Source organism: Labrus mixtus, chromosome 22 (genome assembly GCF_963584025.1).
Source record: "Labrus mixtus chromosome 22, fLabMix1.1, whole genome shotgun sequence".
Classification (NCBI taxonomy): Eukaryota; Metazoa; Chordata; class Actinopteri; order Labriformes; family Labridae; genus Labrus; species Labrus mixtus.
Genome location: NC_083633.1, coordinates 14,409,698 through 14,429,375, shown reverse-complemented (window position 1 = coordinate 14,429,375; position 19,678 = coordinate 14,409,698). Strand labels below are relative to the sequence as shown.

General features: G+C 40.3%; 1 protein-coding gene across 1 annotated transcript in view; it reads left to right on the top strand.

Annotated features, from left to right (window-relative positions):
- Positions 1 to 8,934: 8,934 nt before the first annotated feature.
- The window catches only part of wnk1b (WNK lysine deficient protein kinase 1b), an 86,162-nt gene continuing 75,418 nt past the window's right edge, over positions 8,935 to 19,678 (top strand). The window contains exons 1-2 of the mRNA XM_061030238.1: positions 8,935 to 9,513; positions 12,865 to 14,484. Coding sequence (XP_060886221.1) covers positions 13,567 to 14,484 — 918 coding nt within the window. The 5' untranslated portion in view covers positions 8,935 to 9,513; positions 12,865 to 13,566. The remainder of the gene's footprint in view (positions 9,514 to 12,864; positions 14,485 to 19,678) is intronic.

Sequence of the window (19,678 nt, the reverse complement as noted above, 5' to 3'; positions counted from 1 at the left end):
CATGGAGACATTTAAAGTAAACCCAATAAACCTGGTGGGCGGGGCTTAGCAAGAACTCAAATGAGACATGCTTAATGAGGTTTGAGACTTGAGTCCTGGTCATGTTACAAATGACTTCAGACTTGACTTTGACTTTTCCAGAGTGCTAATAATCAGCTGTGACAGCACATGACACAGTGTAATGAGACTAACCAGGAGACCAGGAGATACACAATCGTCTGTTGTTGTCAGTCTGTCTCCTTGTTGTGCTATCAGTCTTTGTCTCATTCATTTGTACGCTCATTCTCTCTCTCTCTCTCTCTCTCGGTGTTATACAAACACACACACACCCACACACACACAAAGATAGGGCTTCAGCGGGGAAGTTGGGTACCAGGCTCTGCTGACCTCTCGCTCTCCACCTCGTCTGTCATACACACATGCACATACAAGTACACACTAACCACAGAGTGCCAGTCTCTCATTCTGGCTCCAGTAAAAGGCCCTTTATACTCTTCAATGTTTCATCGTAGTGGCTCAAGCACATGAACATACAGACACACACACACTCACTGAACAGGTAACCCACTTCAAAGTAAATAGAGTGAATTTACAAAGCTAGGAGTAAGATACCAGCTGATACACACACACACACACACACACACACACACACACACACACGCTGCGATAACACCAATATTTACATGCACACAAACACAAGTGCAGGAGTGGAGCCCCCTGGGACGCAGGTCTCACCTGCAGCACATCAAAGTGCTAGCTTGTATCCCGAACAGATGAGCAGATGCACATGTGCTTTCATGTATTTCACCTGCTCAGTCATTTTGTGTATTACAGTTTCTACATTTGTACTTGTTTGCTTTCCCATCGTGTGTCTGTTGAGGACCCTAAACACGACAAATCCTTCGTTCAGCCAAAAAATAATTATCCCTTTATTTCACACAAAAACAAACATGTATAGAAGGAAAGCTGGGCTGCTTAAGGATGACATGTTTTACACTGAAATACATCACTTTTTTTGTCTTTTGAAGGTGATGAAAATGAAAATGAAAATTTCCACTCTCATAATTATCCTTGACATATACCGGCCATCCTGGTTAGTATGATTTAGTATAAGTGGAAAATAGGGGAAACAGTTAGCTTGGCAGGTTGATAGCTAGCAGTAAAGACATTGGCCTCACAAGACAATATGTTCCTGTTTTTTTATCCTTACTAAAACGTAACTACAAAAACAGAAAGTTCTGGTTGTACCGGGAAGTACAAAGTGTATTTATGACATTGGAAAAAGTCAGGCTAGCTGTTTCCCCTGCTCCTTTGCTTTAAACGAGGCTTCACTTAGCATCTTATATCGTTACCTTCGCTATCAACAAACAGAAAGCTCTTGGTAAGACAGTTTCACCGATTTTGTTTTTGCAGAGATTCAGATTCTCCTGGTTTTTCATTGTCGTTCTCAAAATGATAAAATTGGATTCAAGGCACTGACGTAAATCTGGTTCTGTCACAAGACTTTAAAAAATAGGACTGAGGCAAAATGGGTCAACAGCTGATTTTTATCCATTTGTGTGCCTGCTCTAAATCCGTGCTTCTCCTGTTCAACTCTCATACAAGAGGGGAGATGTTTGCACAGCTTTTGTTGTCTTTTAAATTACTTTAATTTCAGCCTTAATTAAAATATTTTGAGGGTGCACACACATTTACTAAGGTAACAATTGAGTAGATCACACAGGCCATGGCTCATTTCGTTGCAAAAGCTCCCTCTAGCCTCTTTTTGGCTTACTTTAACCTCAACCTAACCTCGATCACTGACCCAAAAAACTACTTTTCACCTAAATGGGGACGCGGCTTTTGTCCTCATTTGGTCAAGGAGTCTTCAATTATCTGGTCTTCAGTCTGAAATGTGTCCCCAAGAGCAAGTTAAATCATTCCCACACTCTCACACAGACATAAACACACACCGGGGTTGAATGTTTTGTTTTCCTTTGGTTTTAAAATCATGTCTTCCCAGGAAAACATCACTTATTTGCTTGAGAAACAGGAAATTAGGTTTTTAAAGTTGAACTGCACATAATAAGGAAATGGTGAACTTTCCCTTTTCTCAAATCCCCATCAAATTATATGGTAACATTTTCACATTTTATACTCCTTCTTGTAGGCTGTAAGCATATTTTGATCTCTGCACATTTGTTTTAACAGGATCTTGCTGCACAGGTTCAAAGTAAGCTGCAGTTTAAGCATGAAAAGAAACTGGAAGAAACAGCTGCTGGCTTAAGAGTTTAACATATCCCGTTACTCTAATAACTACATTTCAAGGTCTTACAGTATTTGTGGCCATTATGCTTTAGACAATGAGGCTTTGTATTCGAGCAAAATGTAGCCTAGAGCAAATACACACACACACACACACACACACACACACACACACACACACACACACACACACACACACACACACACTCACACACACACACACACACACACACACACACACACACACACACACACACACACACACACACAGATAATGCCAAGTTGTCTGTGTTACTTGCTCAGAATAAAGAAGTGGATTTGGGGATAAATCCCAGTAAACTCTGGGATTAAAATCCCTAAACCATGAAGTATTTGCAAATACTTAGTTTAATATGATTCAGATTATAGTTCTGTATTACCACCAACGACAAATACAGCATTTAAGCAGCCATCTAACCCCACCCCTCAGGGATTTCTAGGAGGTAAAAACAAACAGTGACTAATAATTTGTGGTTAAAAGCCACTGTATGTTGTTGAAAGAAAAACAGTCAACCAAAGCCAATTTTAATGGGTTTACATGAAATTGTTCAATTATCTCCTCTGTTTATTTATTTTCTTTAATCACTCTCCATGTTTAATCACATCTCTCCCTCTCCCTCTCCTCTCCTCTCCTCTCCTCTCCTCTCCTCTCATCCTTTCTTGTATACAATTACAATACAGAAGCAAACCTCCACGCTGTATTCAACGTTCTTCTAACCCCGCAGGGAGAAAGGGAGACAGAGAGAGAAACCTCATTTACGTTAATTGCCTCCAATTTGGACTACAACCAGGGGGAGTGAGAGCATGTGCAAGTACATTTTGTTTAGCCTGTGTAGAATAATGGGTTTCTAACAGGCCTGTGGGGAGACATATGGAGCCACAGAGCGGAGGAGAAGGTGGTAAATTAAAGTTTAGAGTAAGATAAGATGAAATCAGTCATACTACATATATAGATGTCACACTGGACTCAACAGTGACACTATCTGGTAGAAGAAGGTACTGCACAATGAGTTTAGGCAGATTTCAATGCAGTACCAGGCCACTACAGTTGAAAAAAATACCTCAATACAACATTTGAAGTTCCCTTTTATATGATGTATGACATTTGAATGACTTTAATTGCTGGTTAAACAAAACAGTGCCCATACATCATCCTCTTTTCTAATATTGCATTAAAGCACGATAGATCCAAACTTGTCACAGCTTTTTCCACCATTCGGTCAAAAGTCACACACTTGACAAGAGAGAAAGATAGAATTAGAGAGTGGCATGCAGAGTCACAGAGAAGGGAAGTGACAGGTTCATTTTTCGCAACATGAGATCTTTTGAAGCACATCCTCTGACACACACAGACACCCGCATATGTGCAGCGCATACACAGAGTTACTGGCATACCAGTCATAATTTAGAACAGAAGCAGGAAGAGGGAACTAACATTTTAGTAAGAGTAAGAGAAAAGTATTTGTCCGTATGCAAAGCAGAGGAAAAATGACAGGAAATAAGTCAAATTGTTGTCGCTCTTAAGTGAAACTTTTTCTTACTACTCACAGCAGAAGGTGGTTTCAATGATTCTGCAACTAATTTGAATCGTTAAATCACCATTTGTTGTTTTTGTTGTTTCGAAAATGATGAAAATGATTGCTGATTTCCACCTACAGCAGACACCCACGTACAGCATCTGATTTCTGACTTGTGTCAAAGTCACTAACAATTCTGTTTACTTGTTTATGCATAAATTCCTTGCAATGGTAATTTAATGTCAGCTGCAAATGAACGTATTCTGTAGGAGAACACGACAGGGATGACAGAAGTAGGAAGGCTGAAAAGACTGACAGTGACAGAAGATAAATGATATGCATGACATTCCCTGTTGTGATTTCTAGTAAGATAACTATTCTCAACGCTCTGGTCTATATCTCAAAGAAAACTGCCTTATCTTCGAGAATCGCACCATTTTTCTCAGCGCGCGAGGGGCATAATTATCCTATCAGAGCTGAGTTTCGACAAGTTCTCCAACCTGTTGTTGCTCGTTCAGATGGACAAATTGTCTCTGACGTCTGTAAGAGGGGTCAGCATAGGTCAACATAATTTGTCAGTTCACACACACACACACACACACACGCACACTCACACTCACATACGTACATCTGCAGAAATTTGCAGAAACAAAAGGTGTCAAACGTGCACTGACAGGCTTGAACTTACGGCATGGAGGTAATAGCATGGCCTTTAGGGAAAATGGGGAAATATGTACGTTTAAAATAGACTGACGAATCTGACATTTATCAATAGATTGGTTTTTTTTTCTTCAACATGAAAATGTTTTCTTCTTCCAGAATGGATTGATGGCAGCAGAAGTCTGCAAGTTAGATATGAAAGCAACAAAGCAAGAAGTGGAAGAAAAACTGGAAGTGAGCTTTGTCGCAGATCTTTACACGTATTCAGACAATAAATGCAGCATGTTCTAGAAATGTCTGATATTTTTTTCGTCCAAAGGCATGACGATATTAAATCAAAGCCATTTTGGTCAGTGGGATCAACAGAGCCAAAGGGAGGAAAAGCAGGGAACAATTTGGAAAGTACAATTTTGGATTCTTTGTATTTTCTTTATTATGTTAAAACATGAGCAAGGGTGCCATTTTAAGGGCAGGATTTTATTAGGTTGTTGAAGACAGATTGATCAAATAATACAGCGGATGATGTAAACGTTACTGCCAGAGATGGGCTGGAATTCATGATGGCGTGACATCATTTGTCTGACTTCTGGCCTTAAAAATGTCAACATAAGTCTTAGAAATAATTCAATCCATTATAGATTTCTGTGGGAGATTAAAAAAAGGGAAGGTGGACCAAGATAACCTGATGGAAGCTTAGATTAGAGGACTTAACGGCTTTAAAAACATTAAGATATAAGCAATTACATTGGCAACCACTTTATCTGCTATGATTGTTTCCCTGAAGTGAGCTCGAGTTTCTTGTTAATTGCTCATGAACAGAAGAAGCGAAGATTTCTCATATCTGAGTCAGCTGAGCATTTTTACCAGTAAAGAGTGGTTCTCGCTTTCATGTTCTTCTATATATATATATATATATAATAAAGGAAAAGTTTTACATTTTTGAAAAATAGACGTCTTTGCTTTCTTACTGAGGGTTAGGTGAGGGGACCAGTCTAAAGTATAAAGCTACAGCCATAAGCCGCTGAGCTTAACTCAAATCTTTATTCATTTTGGTTTGAACAATCACATTTAACAAAAAAAAGCAGAAGTATAATTATGTTACTTTTTGACGAAGGGTAGCTAGGCTAGTTCCCCCTAGTTGTATTTGTGCTAAGCTAGGCTAACTGGTATACTCTCTTATGCGTTATATTGACAAACCAGATAAGACTTTGTCATCAATCTTAGCATATACTTTTAATGGAAAAATGAAACAAGCCCAAATTTCCCCCGAAATTTGCACAGATTATTTCTTTAATAATCTGTTGGGGAGTGAGCTTCGCTGTCTCCTACACATGGCTCAGAAAAAATGTCTATTTCTCACGGTACACTTCAGGTCTTGTCACCTCAGTGAGGCCTCATCCTCATCATGCTTCTTTGATAGAAGTCGCCCGAGGGTTTTGTGTGTCAGTATGACTGAGTTGCATGCAGTGCTACACCTCCTGCCTACAGGTCAACCATCCACCAACAGGTTAGAACAGAGAGAGAGAGAGAGAGAGAGAGAGAGAGCGAGAGAGAGAGAGAGAGAGAGAGAGAACACAGACATGAATCAGCATGATAAAAAACTAAATCATGACAGAACCATGTTGGAGAAAAATGTAGTTAACGTGTATTTTATTTTCTAGTTTGCCACATGTCTTGTCTGTTAACATAGAGGAGGCTGGCTTTGTGACCTATACTGCAGTTGGGGACTGTCTTTGACTTCACATTTGGGATGTTGTTATGTCGTCCATCTTTGTATACAGTCAATAATGACAACATTCAGAACAACACAATAACACAACATCAGAATCTGGCACACAGTATTGAAGGTAATACACAAACAGTGCAGCAGTTGGTATACCATATTTAGGAAGTTGTAAATAAACTGTATGTATGTTTAAAATGTTTCATGACCTTTGGAAACTTTAGAATAGTCCGTTGAATCCTGACCTGCTGGTTTGCTGTGTGGCGACCTCTGGTACTGTTTGACCGCCTTGAGCAAAGTGCAGGATGAACATTTGCAGAAACAAGCAAAAGGAGCACCCAACTAACCACAAACACAAACAAACACACACACACACACACACACACACACACACACACACACACACACACACATTCAGGAACCAAACTGAAAGATTTTTTTTTTTTTTCTGTGCAGGCTAATATTATACTTCAACAATCATGTGAAGATCAAAAACAACACGCCTATGACCTCCTGACTGGTGAACAAAGGCTGGATTATCTGACAGCCGCAGGTATGAAAACATTCACAGCAGCTCCTTATCATGTAAGGATTGTTTGCTGATAACGCAGCAGCAATACTGAGCAAATTATCTCTCTATTAACAGTGGAAGCTAAGATAACAGCTTTATTTGCCAAGATACGGCAATGACAATATAACCCACATTAGTCCGTGGGGTTTGCTGCATAGGCATGTGGTGATATTTGTGGCATTTTGACAAAGGTTATTTAAGTCGAAGAACTTAAACTTAAGACTTTAACTAAACTTTAACTTAAGAATATTGTGTATAAAGAACAAGTATGAACTCTGTTTGTTAAGGGAAGATACTAAAGTTTGGTTAGCCCCAAAAGGCTATTGTGTGTTCTGAATTGGGCTAGCTGTTGAAGTAAAAGTCATTACTCCAAAGAAAAGAGGATGATTGAAGGACCTACACTTGAGAAAGGTTCTGTGCCGACACTATTTTTTTTTAAAGAAGAATTGAGGACCCACTTTCATTTTTGCCAAGTGAAAAATGAACATTCAAATGAGGCTTTCAAACAGTTGAAAGACTGATAGCACATAAGAGACAGTTTAGGCTCAGACTATGAATTTATATTCAAAGCAATATCAGTGAGAAAGTATTTAAAAATAGATGCATCTAGGGTAGGAGCTCTGTTTGGAGTTTCATGTACATGAATGAGAAAATCTTACACATATTCTCTCATCAGGGGAAGCATCTTTGGTGTGTGTTCATTCAGCAGGATTTGGAGCTTAATAGTTTGGTCCCCTACTGTCAAATACAAACAGGAAGACCCACTGAGAGAAATGAACAATAGTGTGCGTGTGATGATCAGGGTTTGGAACTGGGCCTTCCTTTATCATGCACTAAATCTGTAAAATACAGGAACTCTTCTTTTTGTTGTGATAAAGTAGATTAATGGGTATGTTTTGATTAGTCTTGTTTTAGGCTCAATGTCAGGGTGTGTAGATCTGACAGACTCTTAATAACAATAAGTAAACATCATTTGACTACTTTGATTAATTTGGCTTTAAAGGTGCAGTTTTTCCTTGTCACTGGAGGAGTTATAAGATCAGTAAATAAAGGCCTAACTCTAAATAAAGTTGCAAGACCCTGCCCACTGTGCACAGCCTACTAGTGGGGATTATAAGCAAGCAAATGCCACACACAAAAATAGTGAGACAGCCTCTCTTCGGAAACCCACGGGGTCAAAAAGCATCAATCACAAAGGTTACCTGTTGTTGCGTCAAACTTGCCCGAGACATAAAATAAAAGCATGTTTAACGACATGCATTGGGTCACACATTGCAGCTGTTGACTGACTCGGGAAACCGGAGTTTGCATATTAGTATCAATTTCGCCTAGAGGCATGAATGAACTTCCGGTTTGACCTGTCAGTATAAAATCATCTTGATGAACGTGTTGCCAATCCTTAATGTTCTATAGCCGTACAAGATTTGATCCAGTGTTTGAAGCTAATGGGGGGTTTCAAAGTGCAGTAAGTCAAATGTTTAATCAATGGTATCCATGATGCTAGACCTAATAAGAATAATAAAGCTACAAAAATGAAATTGCAATTTTGAGATATGGCCTGCATAATATAAAAACATTAACAGGCCAAGGTTAGGATGTTGCTTTCCTTGATCATTCTATATAACCAAATTATTTTTCCATGCATTCATTCAAATAGCCTAATTGAACCACTGACCGCTTCAAACAAATTGGAAAAACACATAAATAACATGATCATACTACAATTTTTTTTTCATTACTGCACACTTGAGTGCAGTAGCCTATGATAAAAAAAACAAAACAAGCTCATATCCATTTTTAACGCTTTAGGTCTCAGAGCTCACAATGGTTGTTGCAAACCTCAAAAATAACAACAACAACAAGGCTATATTTGAGAAATAAATTGGAGCTGGGTCTTGGGAGCTGCAGAATAACCTCATTAGTGCATGTGCAGTATACAGAGTGGATTTTGTATGCCAGGCTACCTAAAAAGCACTATTGACAATATTGATAAAGCTTTGGATGAGTTATGTGAATTAAGTTTTCGTTGTTATGCAACACACACATAAAATTGTTATTGTATTTTAATTTGGGAGAATCCTTCATGTCCGGTTTCACTTGGGTTAACAGCTTTGAGCTTGACGTGGCTCGTCTGTGTGAAAGCCTTACAGCCGCCTTGTCGAGTCATCGCCAGAGAAGAGCACAGAGCAGACTGAGCCGTGGTCCGGAGGCTCGAAAACGGGGAATAACTGAGGGATTACAGTGAATTTATTGCACCACGCAAAACGAGAGGAGCGAAATGTTGGTTACCGGAGCGGATTGGACTCTGACGCTGTTACGGATATAGCATCTTTGAGTGAGACTTTGCCTGTTTGCTTGCCGGTGCAGACCCGGACACAGACAACACAGAGACAGAAAGAAGTACCAGAGCCGCCGCGACACCAGCGAGCGAACTTGGCTTCTCTCTGCCCGGTGGGAGGTGTCTGTCTGTCGGCTGTGGCTCGCTGCACGCACCGCCACCGGCTTCGCTTCTTGGACCTTTTTTGAAGTTGAGCCTGTTGCAGTTGTAGCTAAATTATATCTTTGTAAATAGCTTTTTTTCTTTCTTTTTTTTTTAGGGCTTTTCGACAACCAACTGTGGCTTTAATGTGACGCACTATACTGACATTATTGCGGTGTGTCGGAGCGGACCCCCCTCTGCAGAGGAGTTAAATGCTTTGAAACCAAGTTTTACTTTTCACATTTCTACGGTGCCAACGCAGCCCACACAGATGTAAGAGGTAATGGTGCATTTTTATTTTTTTTATTACAATGCTTTATCCAAATCGTGACCAGTTATTGCTTATGTCTTGTTTTGCCTGTGGGCAAAGTAAGCTGCATTGCTTCGTTTTTTGAGTTTCCTCAACAGGCAGCAATGAACCCCATCTCTGCAACAGTTAAGGGTATCTAAAAGTCGTTTGCACGCTTTTAAGTCTAGTGAGTTGATTTTTTTTTTTTTTTACTCATGCTAGAATAACATTTTTACACAGCATGAAGACACAGCTGCTCATGAATTCGTCTACCGGTATGTCAGTAATAAGCTCCTTACTCGGGAGTTTTAATTGCTCCTGTGCTCACTTTAACAGGATGAACATCTTTTTTTCATTAGACTTTAACGAGCCTAATGTAACAAATGGATTTGGTTCAAACATACAGCGTACACTGGCGATGTGTTGAATTTATTCGCAAGAAAGCCTTTAATTTACTTATACCTATTTAAAAAATAATCACGTTTGAACATTTGGGTTTCGCCGTGATAGCCTAAGTAACAGCATTTGAGCACAATTTACTGTTTAATATTGTTAATTCTGTGTAAATGCTAAAAAAAAAAGTGTTTTTTAGGTGTGAAATTTGAGCATTTATTATTATATTATCAGTTAGAGAGAGCAGTTTTAGCTAGTTAATGACAACCCTAATTGCTGGAAGCAGCACACCTGTGATAATCTGTGGCGCACTTTGCTTTGATCTAATCTGTCGTTGCTGTTTATATGCTACATTTAAAAACCTTTAAAATTGAAATATAACGTGTGGCCTATTTACCTATCTGATTTCATGCTGCCTGAACAACACCCCCTAGCTGTTGAGAACTCATCTCCTAATTATGCTGTCATAATAAATTAAAAAAAACAATAGAAATACAGATGTTTCTCACCAGCTATATGCGCTTGAATTAATTTTGACCATCATTTTAGTTTAATGGCCCCCAAAATTATAAATGGTCCTACAGCAAACAGCCTCAGCACAATACAGAGTGTGAAAAGGGGGAATAAATTGTGATTTATAGATGATCACACCTTCATTAAAGTAGGATTGCTGTCTCTTACTGATGTGATCAGTCTGGTCTCTTTAACTGACGTCATCGTCATATTGCTCAATGTAACTTATCAAGTAGAGTTATTCACTATGATCTACACCTGGACTGGAACCATGACATCTGGTTGACTTCTCTTAAACCTGTAGGGCGGCCAGGTGCCATTAATTGTGTAATAATGTCATAGGAATTCTTTTTCAAAGAAATACTTAAAACCTGTTCTTCACATTCGTTCAAGTAATTCAACAGCCTATTACGTGTCAGGACAGACTTCTTCGATATTTCTTTGTTATTGAAGTATAAACAAGCAGTCATATTCTACCTGGTGGCCTTAAGGTGCATACCACCTTTGACCTCTCCTGTGCAAATCTGTTATCGTACCTTAATTGAGACAACATACAGTAGCCTCTGGTGCTATTGGAGTTCCTGATGTTATTTATGGTCTTTACAATCACAATGCGTTTAACTCAGTGGAATTTGAATGTACCTCTTTGACATGTTTCATATTTTGCCAGGAATATTGACTTGCTTACAGCAGATTTTTTTGGGCCGATGTTGCAGCTGTGTTTTAAAGTGACCTGGGCATCATGGGGTTTATAAATATGAGAGTGTTTTTTTTGCAACTTTCTGACACACTGGTATGTTGAAGTGGCCTTGAGCATATTTAATCCTCATCCACTGGGGACAGATGAAAAAAAAGAAACTCTTGAGATGACCAAATGAAATTGGGGCTGTTATTATGAGTATTTTTGTGTGTGTGTCCGTGTTGTTAACCCCCGTGCCTTCCTTGACCATTTTGGTAATTTTAGGATTTTTTTCTGTATTCATTTTTGGCCATGATCATTCCCCACCCTCACACACACACACATGCAGACGCAGGTATGCTTGTGCATGCATGCACAAAAATGAAATAATTTGAAATTGTATATTTTACCCGTACCCCAAAAAAGTAGTTACATTTTAAACCAAACTTTATCAATAAGTGAATTGAAATTGAAATTAATGAGCAAAAATATTTAAAATGTAAGTTTGCACACGACAGCAACAATGCAATGCAAGTGTCTGCTGCTCTTTAAAGACACACTGTTTATGAAGTTTGACTTAAGTGCTTTTAGTCTTTACATGGAGTTACTTATTCTCCTTCAAGCCTTTAAATTCTTTATATTACTATAAAATAATTGTATGCTGTCGTATTCTTTTGTGCTACGTAATATGCCTTAACCACCTCCAGGGACAGTCCCCTGTCTCTGGCAACCCTTATTTTGGGGGTCTGAGCTGAAAAGTTTGGGAACCCCCGACGTAAAACACAAAATAATGTGAATGATTTCAAACATAAAACAGCAAAGCAATAGCTGTTTCTCTTTTCCTCTTGAATGATAACAGAATTAAAGCTTTCTGTTGTAGGGGAAATTACAAATTGATTCTGCATATTTCCTAACTTGCAGTTAAATGTTTTTCTTTATAATGAAATATGCAGAACTCTTCAAAGCTTTGCTCAGATATATATGAAGTCACTGCAGTGGTTTCATCGGTGTGCCCATTCCCTCTCATGTTAAGCTGCTGAGTTGCCACAGGGTAGCTGGACCTGGAGGTCAGCCGTGCTGTGGTGACTTTGGGCTAAATTTGGATCGTGGAGCAATTAGACGCACACTCCGCTGCATTACTCCAGTGCTTACTACACATGGATGATTGCGAGTGAGATGGGATGCAGATATCTTTGATGTTAACAAGCTTGAGTTGGTGATTAAAGATAGTGTACAGGTTCAACTGCAGCCCATTACTCACTGATAAACTCCTTTACTAAGAGTGCAGAAGTGGAATCACTTAAATCTGAGCCTTAATTGGGGTTAAATAATCACTTGTTAGTCCATGATTCTTTACTTGTTGTTTTGATGCTGACCCAGTTTCTCCATTTTACCAGCCAACCAGGAAAAGAAAACGAGGCTTTGATCTTTGCTTAGTGGTTGAAGAGCTGACAGATTTGTAAACTGTAACCAAATTGTGGCAGATGTTGGCTGGTGTTCATTTCCCACCCTGCTTCTTTCACTTATACAAATCATCACTGGTCAGATTGTGGTAACTTGTTACACTTTTTCTGACAGCTTGTATTTTATTCCATCAGCCACCTTGACAGGAAACAAAGTGTCATTTTGGGGGCCCTTGTAGGGGGTTGGCCCAGTAAGAAGTAAATTGAAAGCAGATGTAATGTATGGTGGTCACATTTGTATACTAAGTTGTGTTTTATCTAACACACATCTTTATTCTCTCTCTTTATTTACAGGGAAAAGGTCAGAAGCAGATCAAGCTGGGCCAGGCAAGGCCAGGCTAGGCCTACCTAGCCTTCTGTCTGGCCTTACCAGACAGGCCAGTGACCTCTCCAGAGGGTCTCCAACCATCATTTGACCTCACCAGACTTCCAAGTAGATCTTTAAGGATTAAAAATTCCAGTTATATTCTGTCTTATCAGCCTTCGGGAGGCCACACTGGTCTGCTGGATCTCAAATCCTTCCATGTCGTGGTCGCTCCTACCTGGATGTTGGCAGCAGGATGGATTCAGGTGTTAATTTGACGTTTATCACTTCATTGCAGTGCTTGCATCCCCCCTCCCTCTACTGTCTTTCAACCTGCCCCTCCCCAATCTCGAAGAGAAGGCCCCTTCCTCTCTCCCGGGGCTTCCCAGAGCCCTGCTCAGAAGGGCCTTGTAGGAACTGTAGGCTGTCGTTTTGAAACTGCTGACATTGAAAAGAGGAAGAAGAGTTAATAAATCTTTGCCTAAAAGAACACAACACAATGAAAATGTCTGGATTCAATAGATTTGATTGAGCTTTTTTTCCTGTAACCCACCCCCTTTAGTCTTCTCTGGAGTCAGATAAGAGGTTGGATAGTTTTTGATTTGAAAAAGAAACTTGCTAGTTGAGTAGTAAAACAAATCCTTGTTCATACTTACAGAAGTTCTCTGTTTTGGTCCAAGTCTTTAGGAGGAATGTCTGAAAGCAGCAGCAGCAGCAGCAAAGTAGTGAAATTCATTGCTCCGGCCCCCCCTTCGGCCTCTCCCTGTCCATCACCCCAGTCCGTCCACAAAAATGTGAACGGTGCTGCCAGTTCAGACACACATGTGGTAGAAAAGCTGGGTGGACAACCTGAGGTCCAACGTCGACGCCACACGATGGATAGAGACTCTAAAACAGCCGAGCACCGCTTCTTTCGCCGGAGTGTCATCTGTGACTCTAATGCCACAGCATTGGACCTCCCCAGCAAAGCGGCACTGATACTCACGTCACCTCCAGACTGTGAGGGGCTTCCCACCTTTTTCCCTCCACAAATCTCTGGTCCCGGACCTCAGGCGGGAGATGCTGAAGGCGGGGAGGTCCAAAGCGTAAACCTCCAGTCTGGTCTCGGGATATGTCGGGCACTTTCGGAGGGGGACTTTAGAAATGCTGAGGTAGATTTAGGTGAAACCAGTAGCACCGTTGCTGTTCCCATTTGCAGTGGTGTTGAGCACAGTGCAGATAGGGCAGTTAAAGAGCCCACCCCGACAGTATTGGATGTTACAGAAAAAACAGTTGGAAAACAACCTGATGTCACGTTGCATCCAGGGGACAGACAACAGGTAGTAAAAGATGTAAAAGAGGCGGACTCTGGTAGTGCTAGTAGTCCAACCGAGGAGAAAGAGAGGGAGACGGAGGAGGAGAAGGGGCTTGCAAAAGCCCGGGCAGAGCAGAGGGAGGCAGAGAAACGAGTGCAAGACGACATAGAGGAGGTGGAGACTAAAGCTGTTGGGACTTCACCAGACGGACGCTTCCTAAAATTTGACATCGAGATTGGAAGAGGTTCCTTTAAGACAGTGTACAAGGGACTGGATACAGAGACGACAGTGGAAGTGGCGTGGTGTGAACTTCAGGTGAGTCCAAGCTAAAAATGAGTCATTCTCTCTCCTGCATCCGGGCTCTGTTTCATCCTGTTTATCATGCTTAGTATTTCATTAAGTGTCATTTTGTGGTTGACGTTGACCACAAAGTAACACAATTCCATCCAGGTGCTGAATTCAACTTTTCATTTCTTTCCCGTCCTCCTTTAAACTTGAGATGACTGATATTTGATAACTTCCCTTCCCTCCAGGGTGCTATCTTATACAAATGTTCATGATGTGAGATCACAATGGGATCTAGATTGAGATATTGGTGCATATTAAGTCATGGCCTAAGCTACATGTTGTTGAAACCTTTGTTTTTGCTACATCTTAGATAAAGCATTATTACCATTACCATCTAAAAAGGGCCTTCCAGAAGACATCATTTTACACAGATGTTTCTTATCATGGAGATATTTCTGTGTTAGTAAGAGGCTATTTGTCTCTTAGGTTGTGTGTCATGAGTTAAGATTGCATTTCAATGTGAGTGCTTTGTTACATTGGCATCACAATGGCTGTCAAACTGTTGTTTACCCCATGAAAGATAGATTCTATCTCCAGGTCAGTCATTAAATTTGCAAGATGAGCTGTCCCTCAGCGAAGGGCACTGCTTGAAAGTTTCAGGTTGGCTGGTTATTGTCTTTGTCTGGCAAGCTACTTGGAAAGTGAAGGGGGCCAAGCTACCTGTTACTATACATGTACATATACTATATGTATCCATCTTACTGAAACAATGTTTTTATATTATCTTTTACAATCAATCATTAACCTGTTTTTGCTGTATTCTTACGTTTGATCTTTCGAGGGTCTCTGATATTATTGGTTGTTCTTTTTTAACGTGTGTGAGCGGATGCTGTGGCGCTTCAGATAACCACGAACACAAGTTTCATAAATAGGTGGAGAATGACAAAAAGGATGCTGAGAAATTCATTCATGTGTGAATGCATGGTTGATTGCCGTGTCAGTTTGATCCATTATTTATCAGCACAGTTTGATGTTTTTTTTAGAAGTGCACCAAAAGTTAAACAATCAGGCTTATGAGCCGGGGCGTAGGATAGTCTAGCGGTTATGTTGTGCACGCCACATGTACAAAAGCTAGCGGCCTCGTCCCAGCGCCCGCGGGTTCAAATCCACCGTCGGCACTTTGCTGCACATCATACCCCACTCTCTTCTCCAAAAAAAGTCCTGACTCTCTTCAGCTGTCCTATCCAATAAAGGCCTTAATGGCCAAAAAATAACAAGTTAGCTAATGACCTGTGACTGCCTCATCAGACTGCCTGGTAAATTTAGGGTGAGGGTGGTGAAAACATGACACTGTTTTATCTCTCACCTACCTCTGGTACCCTTGTGCAAGACAGACGACTTCCTTCTGTAGCTGCAAAAAGAACTGCCTCTTCTTCCACATCTAGAGACATGAGAGAGGATGGTATACAGTCAGCCACATGATGCTGTTGCTACATTATGGTTGCACTGATGCAATTTCTGCAGTGAGCGTGTCAGATAGAAAGAGGGACAGAAAAAAAAAGTTTGTTTTCGCAGCTTGTCTTGTTGACAAGAAGGCACAGAGACACAGAGAGGTGTGTTCGGTAGTTGGAGATGTAGAATAACAGTCTGAGCTAGTCATATGACATTCAGGCCTCTGACTGACTTTGCAGAAAGTTTAGTGGAGGAAGAAAACTGCTTTCCCTGATAAACACTTATTTTTCTGTTGTGTGTTGTTTTGCAGAGAGAAAGCCCTGCGTTACCCCTTAAAATAAAGCTGAAATAATCTATTTTTTTCCTTAGCTTTTAACTTTCTTTGATGACTGATATTGAAATGCATTAGAACAAGAAAAATGAAATCACATGAGGCTGTGTAATTGAACATTTCCCTTGCAAACCTGCATGTGTTAAAAGTCCTTAGTTAGGGTTATTTTCCTCTGGGAGTGAACCATGTTGTCCTCATCTCCATCACAAGATGCTTTGCGAGTCTTCCTGAATCCCAGGAGCTAAAATCAGTTTCGCCTGATGCCCTGCATCTTGGAAACGGCAGTTTGTTTATCCAAAAACACATGCCCAGAGCCTCTGCCAAGCTTTCTCTCTTTGTCAAACATGCCTCTTTCTGCCTTTCTTCTGGTTTCTCTTGAAACCCTGTGATTGTTGAATGTGTTCTGGGTCACTAGGGGTCTTTCTTCATGTCAGAGTTAGACACTGAAAAGGTCTGTAGTGGTGATTTCTAAAACATGTTTGATTAAATATTAAGAAACTGTCTGATACAGAATTGTATTGCATAAACCCTGGATTACTGGCATAAAAATGTCCATTAAACATTAGAAGGCCAGTGGTGACTAGACTACATACATGCAGAGACACGTACTCCTTTACAGAGCCTGGCTGTAATCCTGTGTGTGTGTGCATGTGTGTGTGTCAAAGATGACTGAGCAACTGCTGACATGTGGCAGAATGGTGAGAGTAAAGTTACACACACACACACACATGCACACAGACACACTCATGACAACCAATCACATTGACACACTGGGTGGGCACGGGAACAAGAGATCTGTGGGAGACACGATCATCTGGAACTTGTTGGTTTTTCTTGCACATAAATATATGAGTGTCTTTTTTTTTTTTTATCACTCTCATATGCATACTTAACCCAGGTAGTTTAAATTCTACTGTCTGTGTGTATCTGTTTCAGAGATGGATTTGAGGAGGTTCTGTCTTTGGCATCTGATCTGTAGCAGGTTAATGTCTGTTTCCAGGAATTCAGGGATGGATGGAAACAGATAGAGTAACAGTAAAAGACAGAAGATTGTTGGTTTAAGCAATAAGGAAAAATAGATTGATGAATAGATAGAGGCAGTGGAGTAAAGAGCAGAAGGGTACTCAACAGCATTATGTTAAACAGAATGGTGGATGATAGCTGTAAAAGAAAATTGGACACAGTTCTCCTTGAATATCAGACTTATTAAGGACATATCAAATAGAAAGCATTTTGATTTGGTCAGATGAAACAAGCTTTGTCATCATTTTAGCCTCTCAGGGAATGATGTTGCTGGTCTCAGCAGTTAGCCGTTTAAGTGAAGCACATAATAATAAAAAAATCACACGACCATTTTAGGACGTTTAGGACATATTTGCATACATGGGTTATCAAACTGACATGGTGTTAAGATAGAATCAGTCTTGTGAAGTAAAATGATATAAATGAAAAGAGAAAAAGTTGTGAGCGAAAGGAGAAGAGTCTAGTTCCCTTAAGAGGGCAGCAATGGCGGGAGGAGGGGTAAAAGTCAAAGTTCAGCCCCCGAGCATCCTATGCAATCTCTAGGAGTGTGTTCAGTGTTCAGCTACCATTGGAAGTGGGGCTAGAGTCACAAATAAAGAGCAAAAGGTGGATAGGAAATTGCAGAAAAACTAAAGCTCAGTGTCAAAAAAATGCTTCAAAGACAGGCGGTAGTGGGACGGGTCAGGAGCGGGAGTTTAGGAAAGCAGGATCTGGTCGTGGAGGGGGTTCCACAGAAGAAGAGAAATGGGAAATGATGGGAGGAGGGAGGGAGGAAAAAGTTGGAGAAAGACAAAGGAAATGAAAAGGGAGGAGGAGGAGGGAGAGGAGTATAGAAACTGAGGGCCCCAAAAAAAGAGAGACCCTGTGTGTGTGTGTGTGTGTGTGTGTGTGTGTGTGTGTGTGTGTTTGTCAGTGTGTGTGTGTGTGTGTGTGTGTGTGACCTTAGGCTCTTGGCTCCACTGGCAATCAAAGAGTTTGAAATTTCTCTCTCAACAGAGGAGGATTAGCCCCCTCCTCACATACAAGGACACACACTTTGAGGCCTTCAAGGCTCTCCTTTAATAACGGTCATTCACTCAGGGCCATTAGAGGGAAAATGGTCGGAGACATATGCAAGTATTTCACCAACTCAGGCTGCTTGTGTCGTCTCATAGAAACATGACAGGTTAAACCAGGAGTGTTTTTACAATTTTATATAGTTTTGCACACAACTGTCCTACAGAGTGAAATTTTAAAATCGTTTCCCATTTGTCTCCTGACATGGAATTAGAATTTTGCATCGATCAAGGCTAATAATGTGGCTCACACTGTCCACATTTAGCGTTGCAGCGTCTTCTTGTTGTCATAACCAATTTTAACCTGCTACATGTCCTGAACTCTGTCCACGTGATGGAAAAAGGCCAGCGGGAGGGAGAAGATAATTTTTGGGGAGGAGGCAAAAAATGAGTCAAAGAGATATTTGTTGAGATTGTTTAACAGGTATTTATAGTGTTATATCCCAAACACAGTTTCACTTAACAATGGAGTATCTGTTTTAGTATCTCTGCAGATTGGAACAACAAGCATATACTGTTATTGAATGTTGGATAAATTACCTTTCAAAAATGAAATTTGTTTGGGCATAAGATAACCTGCTGCTTAAACTCTTAGGTCAGGAGTTATGATACTGTTCGACCTGGTGAAATATTTCAGAGGGCTAAATGCGACATCCTGCATTTTAGTGAAATATAAATATCTAAAGATTTCTCCCGTGCAGCAGAGCTGAGGTGAAACATCCAGCCCTTTCAGAGGTTCCTATATCCCTGACAAAACAGCCAGAAGACGCTGTGTCAAGCCTTCAGTCTACAAACCCTATTCCCTCACTGCTGATTGATTCTGACTTTGCTTTAAAGTCGTAATAGCCACCCTCCCAAAACACAGACATACATCTCCATACAAACCCTAATTAATAAATCTGCAGTTTCAGCATTTTAAAGTAGTTAAACCAGTTCCTTTTCCGTATTAGCAATGCGCTAATGTCTATGTGTTTAGCTGTATGTCTGTAAATGACTTAATATGCTTAAGCAGAAGGGATGTGGTTGTGAACACACACAAAATACTCATGCAGCTTTCTTCAGGGATTGTTAACTTATTCATTCTGCTGTGCTGAACTGCACATGAGCGCAACTGTTAAATAATAAAACAACCTTAAGTGGAAGTATTTTTTCAGACTTCTGGGATATTTCCTGTTTTTTTTTTATATTTAAGTTTAGTCGACTATATGAGTAGTTAAAGCTCAAATCTGGAATTTGCACTTTCTCCGCTCTGCTCAAAATAACCACCAATCACTGAACAGTTGTTGATGAATGGCTCGTCAGTATGCACAGATCGGCTATCAATCTTTATGGTAACATCCCTCATAAATCTGTTTTGGTT